Here is a 17830-nt window from a genome sequence, read left to right as displayed (position 1 = left end):
ATATCTATGATGTTGTGAACTCATTTTCTTTCACTATTTTATCGAAAATTCACTCATAATTTAACAAAAATGTTTTTCCCGATCATCAACCGAAAGAGACAAAAACAAAGGATTTTGACAGTACCGCGTGACATCGACAGTAAGTTTTTAAATGTGTGTGTGTGCATTTTTACGCTGCCTGCACAATTGAGCGGAACGCTACAGCGCACGATTATGAACAAAACACACATTTTGGATGTTTAAAAAAGGTATCGTGTTTGGGCAAACTATTATTTTATTCTATTACAATACTTCGTTCGTACTGGAAATTCGTTTGTTTTCCAGTGTAAATATAAAATGCCTGTACTCAACGGTCGTTATACCAGATTTGGAGACGTTGGGCAATTTCTATACCAGTTTCTCCCCGTCGGAAAACTAAATCTCAAATTTCCGTGGGTACTTGGAAACAGATTATCACGAGTATATTTCCACACTAAATGCGACCGTTTCAGCAATGTGCTACATTCTAAAGTAGAACGAGTAGACGATCCACACTACCATGGCAGTGGTTTTCCATCGTACTGCAAAAATCCTCCATTATGTGACTCGTTCAGGGCCAGCACCGTGCGCACCATGGCGGTGCAACTCTCCTCCACCGTTAGAGGTGCCTTCGATCCACCCATATCCGTTTGCACCCAACCTGGATGAAGTGCGACCGCCATTATCTGGTGACCTTTCAGATCCAGAGCCATTGATTTGGTCGCTGCGTTCAGGGCGGCCTTCGACGTCCGATACCCGTACAGTCCACCCTCCCGGTTGGCTTCGATCGAGCCAAGGATCGAGCTCATGTTTACAATACAGGCACGCTGCGGACCAACCGTTGCTGTCGGATTGGACTCGGATGCCTTCTTCAACAGTGGCACGAACGCTTTCGTCATCATGATCGGTGCGACCGTGTTGGTGACGAACGTGTCCACCATATCGTCCTGCTTGGTAAAGTTTAACCGGGTCGATTTTGGCGAGATTCCGGCATTGTTGAACAGGACGTTCAAACCAGCGCCCTGCAACAGGGCATCGACATCCTTTGCGAACTGGTCGTAGTGGTCGAAATTTTTCACATCTAAAACAAAGTACATATATTATTTTTTTTTTATTTAGAATAAAGAAAAGAAAAATTACCAAATTGCAAAGGAACAATATTGGAGTGTTGTTTAGCTAGTGCTAGCAAATCCTAAAATGAAATCAAAAGAAACAACATATTTAGTAAAGTTTGAATGCAAAGAAAATCCGAATATCAATAACGATTTATTTTAAAAGTTGCAAAACCTTACAACAGTTTCGTAAGCAAGGGAAAATTGCATGACGATTTAATAAAAAAAAAACCCACACACACAACCGCACTCTAGCTCTCATCTAGCGTGCCCTGCGCCACTTTTCACCCACACATGTACATATGTTGTACAATTTCAGCGAAGCGATTCGGTTTATTCGGGCTAGTGCGAATAACCGGGCTTGCAAATCCTTTCACGAACGAACGAGGCGAAACGCACGTCAAACCACCACCAGCAAGCGAGTGCGAACGAATCGTGAGGAAACCGGCATAAAAATCCCGTCATCGAAGCGTCATTGGTGCAACAATTCGTTCATCTTTCAACCGTGTAAAACAATCACTTTAGCATTCCCGCATTTGCGAACAAATAGTGCCTTCTGGTAGTGAAATTGCCCAGAGTGACGCAGCCAGTGAGCGACATAACACACACAAGAGATTTCTGCAGCAAAAACATGGCCCCATTGAATCGTAAGTTGGAATTTTCTTTTCTTGTTGTAGACTGTAATGGACGGTGGATGAGAAAGCGTTTGGAAGACCGCATATTGTACGGCGAAAAGGTGCTGTGGATCTTTCCAGACGCTGTTGCGAAGTGTCATTGCATTGAAGCTGGAGGGTGCAATATGGTGTACTTTACCTGTGATTTCTGCGGATCGCGATAGGTTGCTATGATGTGGGTTGGTTGTGGGGCCGGTAAACCAACAAGCACCTTTACCAGTCCCAGTCCGAGACCACGGTTGCAGCCGGTTATAAGGATGCTGTTCATGTTCGTACGGAACCTTCCGGGTGTTCACACACTCTCGCGCGGGACGTTCCAAAATCAACTCTTTGCTCAACAGTGACGTAACGTTTCTTTCGAGGGCCTAGGCTTTATCCAAGTGTAAAGAAAGACCACAAGATAATTACGAGCTCTTGTGAGCCTTGGAAGATTGTAAATCGGACAAGCCAACTCTGAACCCTGCAGTGGGGCGGGCGCTGCTTAGTTTTGACAGCGGCGTGTGAAGGCGAAAAAACGAAACCGGCATCGACTCACACGGCCTAGACGCGAATGATGCCGATTTGGTGTGCGCGGAAGAGAGAGTACAATCATTCTTTCGTTCTCTTTCGGGCCGTTTCTGTCAAACCTGCTTTCGGCGCACAATATCCGCCACCTCGACCATTCCGGGCATTTTGTGAATTTTATTGGAAATCGAAATTCTTCAACCTACCAACACACCCCATTTTCCCACGAGGCGATAGACAAGACCGAATCGATGAATCGTGAGAATAATCCTTTAGAAAGTAAAGTTGTTAGGCCAAATGATGATAAGTCCTACCACACACAGCAGATTTGAGAAAGAGAATTACCTTTGCGGTATTCAAGACTGCCCTTTCAAGATCATGATCAGTTTCCCTGAGTTACAATAGCATTCAGCGTGAGATATATTCGATGTACAGCCCCAACCAGTTAGTTCTAGGAATACAATTAGAAATCATTAGAAGCAAATAGAAGGTCAGTTTTAAAGTAGCCTTTGTAATTGACATAATGATACTGCTGAACTTATCTCTGTCCGCGAGTGACGACGGGATAGAAAAAGCAATTGACAATAGTCGTTCTTGAAGGGTTTCCTTTGCGTATCGCAATCACGCTTATCGCTTCTTTGGTCCATCATTTGTCTTTTTCGCCGTTTCATAATGCGTCCAGATTATGTTTGATCGTTTTGGTGGTACCATTAGATGGCTTCCAATTACTGTATTGGAAAACTCGTCATTATTGCTGCCAATGAATCATGCAACGGACATTCGAGATGTTTTCGGTATTTGTGATGCCACACGTCCGTTGCTAGGCAACGGTTGTGAATTCCAAAAGAGCAATGGGAATGTTTGTAAAGTATTTTGTGTTCATTCCGATTGGAAATAACCACCCTTTGCGAACGAATGGCAATGGTGAAGCAGCGAAAGGAAACGAAGGGCTTCGAGATAGTAGTGTCATAGATATTCGCTTTCTGCAAGTCATTCCGCATGACTTACTACTCGTGGGGCGGTTTTCCATCGAGAAGCGTCTCGACGATCCGTCAAAGCGAATGACTTGTGGGAATACCAACTGAAGCGTTGAGGAGCGTTCACCGTCACAGGAAATGGTCATAAGTGGAAGCAGATATCGTTCGTCAACTTCCCATTATGACGAAATGATGCAATTGTTTTACACAACTGTTACAATATTGCTTCCCCCAACATTGTTGTTTTTCTAGTACAAAGAGTAAGATTGTGAAATTAGTGAGACACTTAGTAGCTGCAAATGAGCATTACACGTGGAGGAGCTCAGCATCCACCGCTTCACGAATCCTTGGGAGCTACAACAATGTTCGGTTATCTGGTCTCCCACTGAAAAAGACACAAATATCGTGTCTTAACCCTTATGAGTTGGTTGCGTTTATGAGTAAAGTAGCAACTTATTTATTCTAAAAGACCGGGAGATTGCAGCTTCAAACGCTATTAACAAACCTTCATGCAAATAATACAGTGGACTTAATTCCCCAATTTTTTTTTACCACTAGGAACAGCCGATAAAGTCGTATGTGTATGTGTGTATAAATTCCACCACTACACGGAAGAAGACCACACGTTGATTTCATCGTGCGGCCATGCTGCTTTCTGTTACGCTTAACAATTGCGTCAGCGCGGTTGAGTGTGTGTGTGTGTTGTTTTGATCGTATTGCTTTCGACGAAAGGCACAACCAGATCCGTGTGATCTGGGTTTATAAGAGCACGGGATAAGGAGTGCTGGCGTTGCGGTTTCCAGCTGCACTATTGCCAAAAATTCCTACGTCCAAACTGGAACAACGATCCGAATGCGAGTGTGTATTGTGTTGTTTTATTGTGCATAGTAAAGGACAGCGCAAAACCCGAAACATGGGAACGGAGTGAAACGAAAGGACTTTTCGAAACTTATTATGAATATTGTTGTTACGTATGTGGTGGCCCGCAATTAAAAAAAAAACAGTCAGAAAAGGCATTCTGTTTTTTTTTCTTCATTTTGCTCTTATGTGCCGGCGCTAGGAGCGTGTGTGTGTTGTAAAAAGTGAAATAATTAGCGCGACTTTTTTATTCACGAACACCCATATTGTTAGCAATACGGCCTAGCCGTATTTATGAAAAAGAAAAAACATCCATATTCTTACGAAATTCGGCAGTGGATTTCCGGGTTTGTACATTGCCAAATTGACCGTGTGCTGGCATTATCTGTGTGGTGAGGAAATACACGAAAAATACACAAAAAAGACATCATCATCACCACCGGCCGTCACTACACGGCACCAACACCAACGCACGTACACAAACGCACAAAGCCAAAAGCGATGGCGACCACCGTGCTTACGAGACCCGTGCGGAGCCTTATAAATGTCGTACAGTGTGTGCGACTTCTTCGCACACAGGCCACCGTAATGTTAGCAAGTGAGTAGAAGAAACAAGAAGCTAATCGTAATTTACATCTACTTCTAGTTCACATTGGAAATTGTGCTGAAATATTTGTTTTATAATATTATTTGTGCAGAAATATTAGTTAATTTAAAAAAAAATACATACCACTGTGCTAATCGACTGTGGTTGACGTTTGTTTGGCATTTGTTTGTCTGCACCTCGAATGGTGTGTTTTCCGTAGCCGGCAAATATAGGAGCGATAAAACGTTGGTTTCCGAACTACAATCAATTTTCCATGGCTTCGTCAACCGTGCGTTAGTATCTGTTGCTGTTGTTCAATATATTTCCCACCATCAAGCATAATGTTGGAGATGGTTGACCATTCGCTGTACTGCCATATTGTGATGCAGCGTTTCCTGTTTTACCAACTGTTGCAATCGTTGGATCAAACTGTTTGCCCGCTCGTACCGGAAGGTAGCACCAACGCCGCCTGAAAAAGAAAACATTGTGTCGTTCTTCCATCCAATGTGTTATAATTTCATTTGTGAATATCTGTATTAATGTTCTGTTTATGTATCTTTTGTATCACAGAAGAAAACTACGACTACGATCTGGTGGTAATTGGTGGCGGTTCCGGTGGTTTGGCATGTGCCAAGCAAGCCGTCCAGCTGGGCGCCAAGGTGGCCGTACTGGATTTCGTGAAACCGTCACCACGCGGTACAAAGTGGGGCCTGGGCGGTACCTGCGTCAATGTGGGCTGCATTCCGAAGAAGCTGATGCACCAGGCGTCACTGCTGGGCGAAGCCATACACGATTCGCAACCGTACGGCTGGAAGTTACCGGAACCGGAATCGATCCGGCACGATTGGGCCACGCTGACCGAGTCGGTGCAGAACCACATAAAGTCAGTGAACTGGGTGACGCGGGTGGATTTGCGAGACCAGAAGGTGGAGTACGTGAACGGGCTCGGTTACTTCAAGGACGATCACACGGTGGTGGCGGTGATGAAGAACCAAACCGAGCGGGAACTGCGTGCGAAGCACGTGGTGATTGCGGTCGGTGGTCGGCCGCGCTATCCGGACATTCCCGGTGCGGCTGAGTACTGCATCACGAGCGATGACATCTTCAGCCTGCCGAATGCGCCCGGTCGAACGCTGTTGGTCGGTGCCGGCTATATCGGCCTCGAGTGTGCCGGTTTTCTGAAAGGACTTGGTTACGACGTGACCGTGATGGTACGTTCGATACTGTTGCGTGGGTTCGACCAGCAGATGGCCACCCTGGTCGGGGACTCGATGGTGGAGAAGGGCATCCAGTTCCATCACCGTACCCGGCCATTGGCAGTGGAGAAGCAGGCCGATGGGCGGCTGTTGGTGCGGTACGAAACGGAAGGTGACGCTGGCGTCAGCACGGCGGAAGACGTGTACGATACGGTGCTGTTTGCGATCGGACGTCAGGCCGAAACCGGCACACTGAAGCTGTCGAATGCCGGTGTCGTCACGGCTGAGGCGGGCAAATCGGACAAGCTCGACGTGAACGAGATCGACCAGACGAATGTACCGCACATATACGCGGTCGGTGACGTGTTGTACCGGAAGCCAGAGCTCACACCGGTCGCTATACATGCCGGGCGCATCATTGCACGCCGCCTGTTCGGTGGATCGGAGGAGCGCATGGACTATGCTGACGTTGCCACGACCGTGTTTACGCCACTCGAGTACGGTTGCGTCGGGTTGAGCGAGGAGGCTGCTGAAGCCGCCCACGGCAAGGACGGGATCGAGGTGTACCATGCGTACTACAAGCCGACCGAGTTCTTCGTGCCGCAGCGCTCCGTACGCTACTGCTACCTGAAGGCGGTCGCATTGCGCGAAGGTAACCAGCGCGTGCTCGGGCTACATTTCCTCGGACCGGCAGCCGGTGAGGTAATTCAAGGATTTGCCGCCGCCCTCAAGTGTGGTCTGACGATGCAGATACTGCGCAACACGGTCGGCATCCATCCGACCGTCGCAGAGGAGTTTACACGCCTCGCCATCACGAAGAGTTCCGGGTTGGATCCGACCCCGGCCACCTGCTGCAGCTAAAAAGGGGCTCGGTTCGTTGATACCCCAACCACAAACACACCGTTTCATTTCGCGTTTATTATTTTCTGTTCTATAATCGTTCTAAATTCGCATTTGGCGGGAGATGGGCAGAGAAAGATCCTTTAGAAATTCCATCACAACAAATTATAATGTAGAAAGAGCGGAAGAGTTTCTCGGTTCACTGTAAGAAATGGTTAGGGTCCCAATCGCTGTGAAGTATGTTGTTGTAGATTCGCTCAATGTAATTGACCGGAAGTGATGTATCTGTGGATGATTTGTTTTAGTAGTGGGGACGGAACAGAGATTGACAAGACAAGATCAGGTTCCTTAGAAAGGTAGCTTCACTGGGAAAGAGAGATTTGGAATGGTAGATAGCGTATTCTGCGCACGAAGAACATAGGGTTTTTGCTTAGAATTAAAAATATTTAACAACACACCATTTGTATTACCCTTTTCTCCCGCCAATGCATTTCAGTTTTCCGGTCGCGACTTTTCTGAAACGCTAATTTCATTAGTATCAAACATCAAACAGGAAACTCAATACATGTGTATCAAAATTGCAAGTTTTGAACTTGAAATTATGTGTGTTGTGTTGTTATCTTTCACCGTTTATTTGGTAAGTGTTGGACAATGAGATGTCCGGGTCAGATTCAGGGTGTCGATATTAAATCTAACACCATCTGCACAAGTCTGCATTCAGACTAGAGATGGGAATAATCACTCTTTTCAATAATTTGAATCAGAGTCAAAGAGTGGGGTTTAAAGATTTGAAACCTTTACTAACTCTTTTGAGATTCATTAAAAAGTATTACACTGCATTCATGTTTTTACGGTAAAAGGATTTTAACCTTAACGAGCGTTTCGCAAACTTTTAAGCAACCTTTAAGCAGTCCTCCGCCAAAACGTAAAAAAATGTTAATGCCTGACTACACGGCGGAGCTATTCATATTCATGGCTTTATGTTTCTTATTTATTAATTATAATTTTATGAGAATCGAACCTAGGGGTTTTCAGAAACAACAGAACAACTTCTTTACTAATTCGTCCTTCTAGTTTTATTCCTCTCACACGCTACAAAATACATATCTAAATGATACCAATCGCGATCGCAAGGTTACGATGACTGGAGCACATAAGGAGGACCCTCATCCTTCATCGTACATGAAGACGCATGAAGCAGATGCGAATTCGAATCAAGCACGTTTACGATTTATAAAATTTGGGATAAATTTACCCATCACTATTGCCATTGCATACTATCAAACCTGTAAGAGCGATCGCCAGTGCAAGTGAGATGGATGAAATGGGAAGTATCTCTCATCTCTCGCTCAAACTTTCCGTCGGCTGGTACGAAATTCCATACAAGGCCAGCTGTTTTCAGATTTCCGATACCAGGAGAGCATCCACGGAAGAGGTAGCACCTAGTACAACAATTTTGCTCGAAAACCACCGAAAGGTATGCAATATTTAAACACTAACTTTCCCGTGGGTCGAGTAAAATTTTGCAGCAATTTTGCTCGAAAACCGCCGAAAAGTATGCAATGTTTAAACACTAACTTTCCCGTCAGTCGTGAAAAATTTCTTGGAAAACTACCAGTTTTTGAATGTATAATACCAGGAGAGCATCCACGGAAGAGGTAGCTCCTGGTACTGCGCCGGAAGGTATGCAATGTTTATACACTAACTTTGCAACCAACTTGCAATGCAAGTTTGGTGCATGCAAGAAACTTGCAGCAAGATGGCGCCCAACTTCGTACTTGCATGCAAGCTTGCATGCAAACTTGCATGCAAGTTCTTGCAAGCAAATTCTTGCATGGAAACTTGCATGCAAGTTTGTATGCAAGTTTGCATGCGAGTTTGTATGCAAGTTTGCATGCAAGAACTTGCATGCAAGAACTTGCAATACTGGTGGTGATATAGCCGGTTCCGTTATTGTATTCGAAGATGGTGATTTGGGGTGGCCCAGCGGCGGATCAAACGGTAGGCGGAGTAGGCCCCTTCTTACTGCCAGCGGCGGATCAAACGGTAGGCGGAGTAGGCGGTCGCCTAGGGCCTAGCCGTGTTGGGGGCCCCAAACAATTTGTGCCGTTTGTGCGAGTTTTGGAAATTTAGCAGCAGAGTTAATTTATAGCACAAAATCTAATTAAAAAGGAAACAATTTGATCGAAAATATCCTTGGATTTATGTATTCTTGGTTATATAAAACATTTGTTTCTATTTGACTAGCTATATCGGCCCGGTTACACGGCTACGCAAGAGAATTATGCAGTGTACTCAAACTCCTTCTTCTTTATCGGCACGACATCCTCAGGATATTGAAGTCTACCTGGCTTTTTTTAGACGATTTTATGAGATACCAAACGAGCCAAACAACGTCACGCTGAACATGCCAATATAGTCCCCAAAAACCCTGCAATAATGGCCAACGTATTAGAAACTCTTCTATCACGCGCAATGATAACACGTGAGAGCGGCTCAGCAATATGCATACTGGAGGGGAATTGATGTCAGCTCCTGTTTTGGATGCTCTCTTGGTATCGGAAATCTGAAAACAGCCGGTTTTGTATGGAATTTCGTATCAGCCGACGGTACGCAGCTGAATATCTCAGCTGTGCATACACACGCAACACAAAACCACACAAGGCGATCATACCGAATAGCAAACAGTTCCCCTCGCCTGAGTGAAATGTGGATACAGATCACACACGCTACACATAGCCACACACGGCGATCGTATCGCTCGCTCTCCACGAATGGTGAGAGCGAGCATCGATCCCGCATCGGATGCGAGCACCGCGTGATAAGACTCTCGCGTGATAAGCCAGGTATGCGAATGAGGGAGGGGATTCTTCATCTTGAAGAGAGCGATGGTGTGCGTTGCAGGGTTGGCGTCGTATGTATTGACAAGTCCAGCTCGGTGTTGCTTTGCTCGGTGTTGGTGTTGCTGTTGCTTTGTTCGGGAAATGCTATATGCGTTGACAAATTCGGTAGAGCTATCGAATGACCGTCAAATGTTGTTCTGGCAACGATAACTTGCCAATGATATATTATATTAAATGAGATATATGAGACAATTATATGAGATACCAAACGAGCCAAACATCGTCACGCTGTACATGTCAATATAGTCCCCAAAAACCCTGTAATAATAGCCAACGTAGGGGAAGCTGTTCTATCACGCGCAATGATAACACGCGAGAGCGGCTCAGCTATAGGCACGCTGCAGTGACAACATGTTACCTCTTGTTTTGGATGCTCTCTTGGTGTCGCGAATCTGAAAACGGCTGGTTTTGTATGGAATTTCGTAGCAGCCGATGAAAAGTTTGGGCGAGGATGCCGTTTCATGCACCTTCCTTACCCTAGCGATCGCTCTCACGGGTTTGATGGTATGCAATGCAATACGGATGGGGAAATTTATGCCACGCCTAGTTTACACTAGCGATCGCCTCACGGGTTTGATAGTATGCGATGCAATAGAGATGGGCAAATTTATTCCACGCTGAAGGTGTCACCGCTTGAAAAACATACTTTCATTCAAAATTAACCACGTTTATTAAATAATACACCCAAATAATTATACTTACATATTGTGTTATCAATAAAAATACTTTCGGATGCTGCTTGTTGCGAAATGAAAATCGCGAATTTAAGAGTCGAAAGACAATAATTAATTTGCATTGCTGTTAGTATTATCAGTTTTGTATCATTTGTTTGTTTTTTCGGTTTTTTTATTACACTCTTGCCTTTACAACAAAGTAATTTTGTTTTGTGTTTTGTTCGTATGTTTGATGAATGTGGTAGTTTTTCGCATTCCTTCCTATTTGTACTATAGTGGACGGGGTGTGTTTCGGCATTTATGCTTCCATTTCAACAAAATGTACTTCATTTATCTAACTTGTGATGCTTTGTGATGCTAATTGTGATGCTTTTAAATGTTTGCATGACCGTGCAAGAAAACTTCTACCAACGCAGGCGCTATATTTGTTCGGGAGTTGCTATTTTGTTTCTTCTTATGTCAACGCTTCTTCTTATCTTATGTTATATGAAAAAAACGTTATTTTTCACAAACTTTGTAATAATTATATCGCAACCATTCTTGCTTAAACTAAAATCAAAACAAACCCGCTGTTGATTCCCTAAGTTGTCCATACACACGCTACACATAGCCATACAGGAGGATTGTACCGTACAGCAAACAGCACTACTCGCGTGAGCAAAACGTGGGTGTTGCCCACACACGCGCAACACAAAACCACACAGGTCGATCGTACCGAGGACCACACAGTTCCACTCGCCCGAGTAAAATGTGGATATTATCTCAGTCGTCCATACACACGCTACACATAGCCACACATGGGGAACGTACCGTACAGCAAACAGCACTACTCGCGTAAGCAAAACGTGGGTGTTGTCCACACACGCGCAACACAAAACCACACAAGACGATCGTACCGAGGACCACACAGTTCCACTCGCCTGAGTAAAATGTGGATACAGATCTCATACACGCTACCCAAAGCCAAACATGGCGATCGAATCGCTCGAATGGTGTGAGCGAGATCAGCTGTCGATGCTACATCCAAGCTCACTACCGCGCGAATGAGAGAGGGGATTTTCCCCTTAAAGCGATGCAGGGTTGGCGTCGTCTGTATTCACAAGCCGTACTCGGTGTTGTTTTGGTCGGGAACAGCTAAGCTAAGCTATAATATGCGTAGACAAATTCGGTAGAGCTATCGAGTGACCGTCAAATGTTGTTGCTGCCAAAAATAACTTGCTGAATGAGTCAATTATATGAGATACCAAACGAGCCAAACAACATCACGCTGAACATGTCATAAAAGTCCCCAAAAACCCTGCAAAAATATCCAACGTAGGGGAAACTCCTCTCTCACGCGCAATGATAACACGCGAGAGCGGCTCAGCTATAGGCACGCTGCAGTGACAACATGTTACCTCTTGTTTTGGATGCTCTCTTGGTGTCGCGAATCTGAAAACGGCTGGTTTTGTATGGAATTTCGTAGCAGCCGATGAAAAGTTTGGGCGAGGATGCCGTTTCATGCACCTTCCTTACCCTAGCGATCGCTCTCACGGGTTTGATGGTATGCAATGCAATACGGATGGGGAAATTTATGCCACGCCTAGTTTACACTAGCGATCGCCTCACGGGTTTGATAGTATGCGATGCAATAGAGATGGGCAAATTTATTCCACGCTGAAGGTGTCACCGCTTGAAAAACATACTTTCATTCAAAATTAACCACGTTTATTAAATAATACACCCAAATAATTATACTTACATATTGTGTTATCAATAAAAATACTTTCGGATGCTGCTTGTTGCGAAATGAAAATCGCGAATTTAAGAGTCGAAAGACAATAATTAATTTGCATTGCTGTTAGTATTATCAGTTTTGTATCATTTGTTTGTTTTTTCGGTTTTTTTATTACACTCTTGCCTTTACAACAAAGTAATTTTGTTTTATGTTTTGTTCGTATGTTTGATGAATGTGGTAATTTTTCGCATTCCTTCCTATTTGTGCTATAGTGGACAGGGTGTGTTTCGGCATTTATGCTTCCATTTCAACAAAATGTACTTCATTTATCCAACTTGTGATGCTTTGTGATGCTAATTGTGATGCTTTTAAATGTTTACATGACCGTGCAAAAAAACTTCTACTAACGCAGGCGATATATTTGTTCGGAAGTTGCTTTTTTGTTTCTTCTTATGTCAGTGCTTCTTCTTATGTTATATAAAAAAATACATTATTTTTCACAAACTTTGTAATAATTATATCGCAACGATTCGTGCTCAAACTAGAACCAAACAATCCCGCTGTTGATTATCTCAGTTGTCCATACACACACAGGGGAAACGTACCGTACAGTAAATAGCACTACTCGCGTGAGCAAAACGTGGGTGTTGCCCACACACGCGCAACACAAAACCACACAGGTCGATCGTACCGAGGACCACACAGTTCCACTCGCCCGAGTAAAATGTGGATATTATCTCAGTCGTCCATACACACGCTACACATAGCCACACATGGGGAACGTACCGTACAGCAAACAGCACTACTCGCGTAAGCAAAACGTGGGTGTTGTCCACACACGCGCAACACAAAACCACACAAGACGATCGTACCGAGGACCACACAGTTCCACTCGCCTGAGTAAAATGTGGATACAGATCTCATACACGCTACCCAAAGCCAAACATGGCGATCGAATCGCTCGAATGGTGTGAGCGAGATCAGCTGTCGATGCTACATCCAAGCTCACTACCGCGCGATTGAGAGAGGCGATTTTCCCCTTAAAGCAATGCAGGGTTGGCGTCGTCTGCATTCACAAGCCGTACTCGGTGCTGTTTTGGTCGGGAAAAGCTATACTATGCTATGCTAGACGTTGACAAGTTCGGTAGAGCTATCGAGTGACCGTCAAATGTTTTTGCTGCCAAAGATAACTTGCTGAACGAGTCAATTATATGAGATACCAAACGAGCCAAACAACATCACGCTGAACATGTCAAAAAAGTCCCCAAAAACCCTGCAATAATGGCCAACGTAGGGGAAGCTGTTCTATCACGCGCAATGATAACACGCGAGAGCGGTTCAGCTATATGCACGCTGGAGGGGAATAAATGTTACCTCCTGTTTTGGATGCTCTCTTGGTGTAGGAAATCTGAAAACAGCCCGTTTTGTATGGAATTTCGTATCCGCCGGCCACAAGAGGCCCCTGGCGAAATTTGACCGCGAATTACCCGTGGGATGATTCAAAGTGAGTTCAGGAGCCCCTTCTTACTGCGCCTTTAGCATTTCCTCATTTCAAGGGTCTCAATGCCCCCCAATTCATCTTTTTTAAAAATAAGAGGCCCCATTTATAATTCCGCCCTGGGCCTCCAAGGGGATTGATCCTCCACTGCTTACTGCGCTTTTCGACTTGTCTCATTTCAAGTCCCCTCAATGTTCCCCTTCCCTCCCTCCATCGTTTTTGAAATTAGAGGCCCCAACTATAATTCCGCCCTGGGCCTCCAAGGGGATTGATCCTCCACTGATGGCAATAGTGATGGGCAAATTTGTCCCAAGCTGCAGATGTAAATTTATCTCAAGCTGTAACTGTCACCTCTTGAAATACATGTTCTCCTGGTTAGGGAAATCTGAAAACAGCTGGTTTTGTATGGAATTTCGTCCGATCGAAGTGTTCGATCACGGCTGATAAACGTGCAGAAGTTGGTTTGAAAATTAATATAATATTATTATTAATATTACAATATTATTTAATTATTAAAATTAATTAATATTACAATATTAATATTATGTTACCTCCACGCGTGTTCTTCGCTCCTGTTACTTTTTGCGATTTTCGGGATAAAATTTCCATCCGATCGAAGTGTGCGAAGTGTGATAAAAATAAATAATGGCTGAATATTCATAAAGTTTTCGTTTGCTTTTTTTCCTTTGCGGCTTTTATAAATGGTGTTTTGTATTTCTTTATTTGAACGAAGTCAGAAATATTCACGAGTTCCCCCGATCTGTACTCCAGCATCCCATCTGAGAGCTTCACAAGCTCCGAGACTGTAAGTCCTTTTCGTTGTATCACTTCACTAAGCGTCCCCGCTATCCTGGACAAAGGATCACCTTTGCTTTTTAGCTTAGCTTGATAAATATGGTTCAATATCTTGTATACATGTGTAAATGTATCTAAATCGCTGCTGTTTTATGGTTCGCTTAGGCTGAGAGAGAATAAGTCTTTTGCGTGTTGTGTGAGTTGGAGGTTATGCCTCCCGGTCACGATGAACAATGCACTTGCGGGGTTATGACAAACTGGGTTGCAAGATATTCAATGCGATATCGCTTCCTATAAACATGTCGTATCTGTCGCTGCAACTTTACAGCAATTGCACTGGTAGCTAAATGTTGGAACTGAAAATAAATAAAAGAAATAAAATAATCCACAAACCAAACAAGTACACAATAAACGTTTTAGTTAGATATAATGAAACACAAAATAAGATATAAAAATACGAAAAAAAAACATGAAGAATTCATAAAATACCTACCGAAATGCACATAAGCCCCACACACAAGATAGAAAACACAAGATAATATAAAATACGAAAGAACGAAAAACGAACACAAACAATACGCCAACATGAGAGAAATGTAAAACCAATGAACAAACCCAGTATTACAAAAACGTAAAAATGGAAGTAAAAAGTGAATATAATAAATGTCTAATGTTTGTTTTGTGGAGCGCTGCAACAGCGCTAAATCAAAAGATTTGTCTCGTCGCACATCTGCAACAATTCAAACGTCATTTCACTAGATCAATTTGGATCGCATCTTGGTGAGAGCTTATTGGCTATCAATGCTGTACTAGCTTCTCTGGCACGCTTAAAAGCATTTCTTCATGAACTTGCGCGGTGTAGCGTATTCCTGGGCGGAACTAAATACTATCAAATAATTGCCGCTTGATGAAAGATGGAAATTGGTTGAGGGTGAAGTATTTTAACCCTACTTCTGATACAACCGGTATTTAAACGGCATGTGTTTAACCGGGTTTCAACTTCAAGTTTGGAGTTTGTAAACCGGACAATAGTATCAAGTTTTAAATATGTAACTCACTTAACCGAGTAATAGTTAATCACCTACTTTGCTATTCACCCTGTGTCAATCATAAAGTTAAGGGGCATTTTTTGTCGCTTCGTTGTATGTTTTAAGTGCTAAACTCCTTACTTGAGACAAGTTAGGAAAAAAGCAATAATTTAGGGTTTATCATGTCCAATTACGCACCAAAAATTGGAAAAAATGCTTTATCCAGTGCTGTTTTAGTGCAAATCATTTGATTGGTTAGCGTTTATGATATGAGAATAGAACTAAAACACTACCCATTCAGCTAAGGAAGTAAACGATAACACTTAACTAATACTATACTACACAATTTCGCCCGTTTTCCTTGCACTACAAGAAAGTATACGGAAGCCATTTGCAGGTGGCATAATTAATTCCACATTGGTTACAGCCGTACTTCCAATTTCCATCGTTTGCTTGGCATTCTCTCCGGTTGCACTGTAGGCGTTTCCGGCGGCAGACCTTGTTTTCTATTTCTTATTTACAACATTGTAAAGAACAACGCTTTTCTGTCTATTCATCAAGCAGCGTTAGTTTCGATATTCATGATAAGCCCCTTTCCCTGTTGCTTGTTGCTTTTTCAGTGTCGCACAAAGTCGATTGTGATCTGTTCCTGTATCACCCATCTTCCTTCCTTATTTCCGTATCTTGCAAAACCTAGCATAACAATTAGGACAATCAACGAAATTGAACAAAAGGAAGAACAAAAAACCGAATACACTGCTCATTTTGCACGTATGTTATCCTTCGCTGGCTACTGAATCGAATTGCTAATACCTTGGAGCAACACGCGCATACACAATAACCACGTTACATAGGCTGCGGTCGTACTGCAAATCCGGGCGTGTGTGTTTGTAGGACATTCTTTGGAGAATTAGCTCTTGTTTGTATCTATCCTCTATGGTTTTATTTCATTTTTTTGCGTTTTGATTCAATTTTCTTAACCCGTTAAGTCTACCACCTTCCCTATACACCTCTCTCTCTCTCTCTCTCTCTCTCTCTCTCTCTCTCTCTCTCTCTCTCTCTCTCTCTCTTCTCTCTCTCTCTCTCTCTCTCTCTCTCTCCCTCTCTCTTTCTCTCTACCTCTCTAGTATTTCATCTTCATTTTCATCATTTCATCAAAAAAAAAAATCATCAACATGCGGTGTTGGTTTCACTTGCACTCATTTTCCGACAACAGTTTTCTTCTTTTTTTGCTTCTTTTAATACAATAATATATTTCTATGTATATAACAACCGTTTTGGAAGGGTGTGCTGCACGCGTTCCATATCTAGGCAACTGTAATGGACCGTAAAAAAAACTGCGAGAAGATTCTTCTGGATTGTCTCTTGCGGGAAGAAACCATCACGACCTCCCCCTCGCCATTCTTCTTTTTCCAATTTCTTCTTCTATTTTTCCTTTTTCCATGTTTTCGTTCGCGCGTGTCACCTTCGCTCGGTTTACGCAAAATTTCCATGATAACCTTTTCAATGTTCAATTCCTGTTTGTTTTGTCCAGTGGTGTACGTGACGCGATTGAGAGGTTTTTATTGATTTTGTGTTTGTTTGCTCTTTATGTCATATTCGTCGATTTAATTCGATTTATTTCATGAGGACACGGATTGATGGTTTTGCATATGGGGAAAGGAGGGACAACATTGTGTGCGTCCCAGTTAACAAAACTTGCACAAAAGTACCAAAAGAATTCATGAAAGAAACATAAACCAAAAACATAATCAATGTCTTTTCTAAACATGCACTTGTAGCTTATTTTGCACGGTACCGAGGCTTTCCTTTTCGGCGGCAAGAAGTTTCAAGTAGATTGCTATTATTTTATACGCTTCCTCACTACTACGCGTTCATTCACTCGAATATTATTTAAAAGAAAAAAAAAACACATGAAAATACTAATCATAATAACACGGATTACATTGACGAAACGAAACAAAAAAAGGTGTTTTGGATGAAAGAGCAAAAAACGGGGTTATTATATTAGATTAAACCGAAGGCCTGATCAGAAAAACACAACGCAGCGACACGGCTAAAGATCCATTCCGTTTCCTTCGTCGCCTGTTCCATATCTTCCCAACCCCCCAAAACCAAACGACCTCATATATATATGCTGCTGCTGTTTTCGTTTTACCTTTGCATTCTAACAATGCCTACTTGACCGTAATTAAATATAACCTTTGTCCGTCCGTTTCCCCCGCACGGCCTGGCCGGAATGTAGGCGCCATGTGCCGGCAGCATTTCATACCACTCTTTTTCTGAATAGATGATTTCTTTTTGTGTGCCGATTGGATAAAAATGAAACAGAATGAAGAGAAACTCGAATACCTTTGTTTGCTACATCTGTCTCTCATTCTCAATCTTAATGCTATAACTACTACTTCTTTCTGTTTTCTTTTTCATACCGTTCCCCCTACCCCAAACGG

The 17830-nt window shown here is 43.2% G+C and overlaps 2 protein-coding genes across 6 annotated transcripts; one reads left to right on the top strand and one right to left on the bottom strand.

The window, feature by feature from the left end:
* Positions 1 to 308: 308 nt before the first annotated feature.
* On the bottom strand, positions 309 to 2242 carry LOC128306410 (C-factor). Its single transcript, XM_053043925.1, has 3 exons — positions 1944 to 2242; positions 1159 to 1210; positions 309 to 1099 (listed from the first exon to the last, which is right to left on the bottom strand). Exons 1-3 carry the CDS (start codon positions 2070 to 2072, stop codon positions 534 to 536), a joined length of 747 nt encoding a protein of 248 aa, XP_052899885.1. The 5' UTR covers positions 2073 to 2242; the 3' UTR covers positions 309 to 533.
* LOC128306409 (thioredoxin reductase 1, mitochondrial-like) lies at positions 1508 to 7364 on the top strand. 5 transcript variants are annotated; one of them, XM_053043924.1, is made up of 2 exons: positions 1508 to 1777; positions 5303 to 7364. In XM_053043924.1, the coding sequence occupies exons 1-2, from the start codon at positions 1762 to 1764 to the stop codon at positions 6784 to 6786; spliced, it is 1500 nt and encodes a 499-aa protein (XP_052899884.1). In that variant the 5' UTR covers positions 1508 to 1761; the 3' UTR covers positions 6787 to 7364. The 5 variants fall into 5 exon arrangements, with proteins under 5 accessions (XP_052899884.1, XP_052899883.1, XP_052899879.1 ...); XM_053043923.1 differs by having other exon boundaries at positions 5300 to 7364; XM_053043919.1 differs by lacking the exon at positions 1508 to 1777 and adding an exon at positions 4005 to 4741 and having other exon boundaries at positions 5300 to 7364.
* The last annotated feature ends 10466 nt before the right edge of the window (positions 7365 to 17830 follow it).

This window comes from Anopheles moucheti, chromosome X (genome assembly GCF_943734755.1).
Source record: "Anopheles moucheti chromosome X, idAnoMoucSN_F20_07, whole genome shotgun sequence".
In the NCBI taxonomy this organism is placed as follows: Eukaryota; Metazoa; Arthropoda; class Insecta; order Diptera; family Culicidae; genus Anopheles; species Anopheles moucheti.
This window is presented reverse-complemented; position numbering and strand designations above follow the sequence as displayed.

Bases quoted from the DNA above. Each gene is read 5' to 3' on its own strand.
- LOC128306410 (XM_053043925.1), bottom strand. From the start codon at position 2,072: ATGAACAGCATCCTTATAACCGGCTGCAACCGTGGTCTCGGACTGGGA. The intron at 1,211-1,943 runs GTAAAGTACACC...ATTTCATTTTAG, and splicing joins GCGATCCGCAGAAATCACAG to GATTTGCTAGCACTAGCTAA. The intron at 1,100-1,158 runs GTAATTTTTCTT...ACTTTGTTTTAG, and splicing joins TATTGTTCCTTTGCAATTTG to ATGTGAAAAATTTCGACCAC.
- LOC128306409 (XM_053043920.1), top strand. From the start codon at position 5,071: ATGTTGGAGATGGTTGACCATTCGCTGTACTGCCATATTGTGATGCAG. The intron at 5,183-5,299 runs GTAGCACCAACG...TTTGTATCACAG, and splicing joins TTGCCCGCTCGTACCGGAAG to AAGAAAACTACGACTACGAT.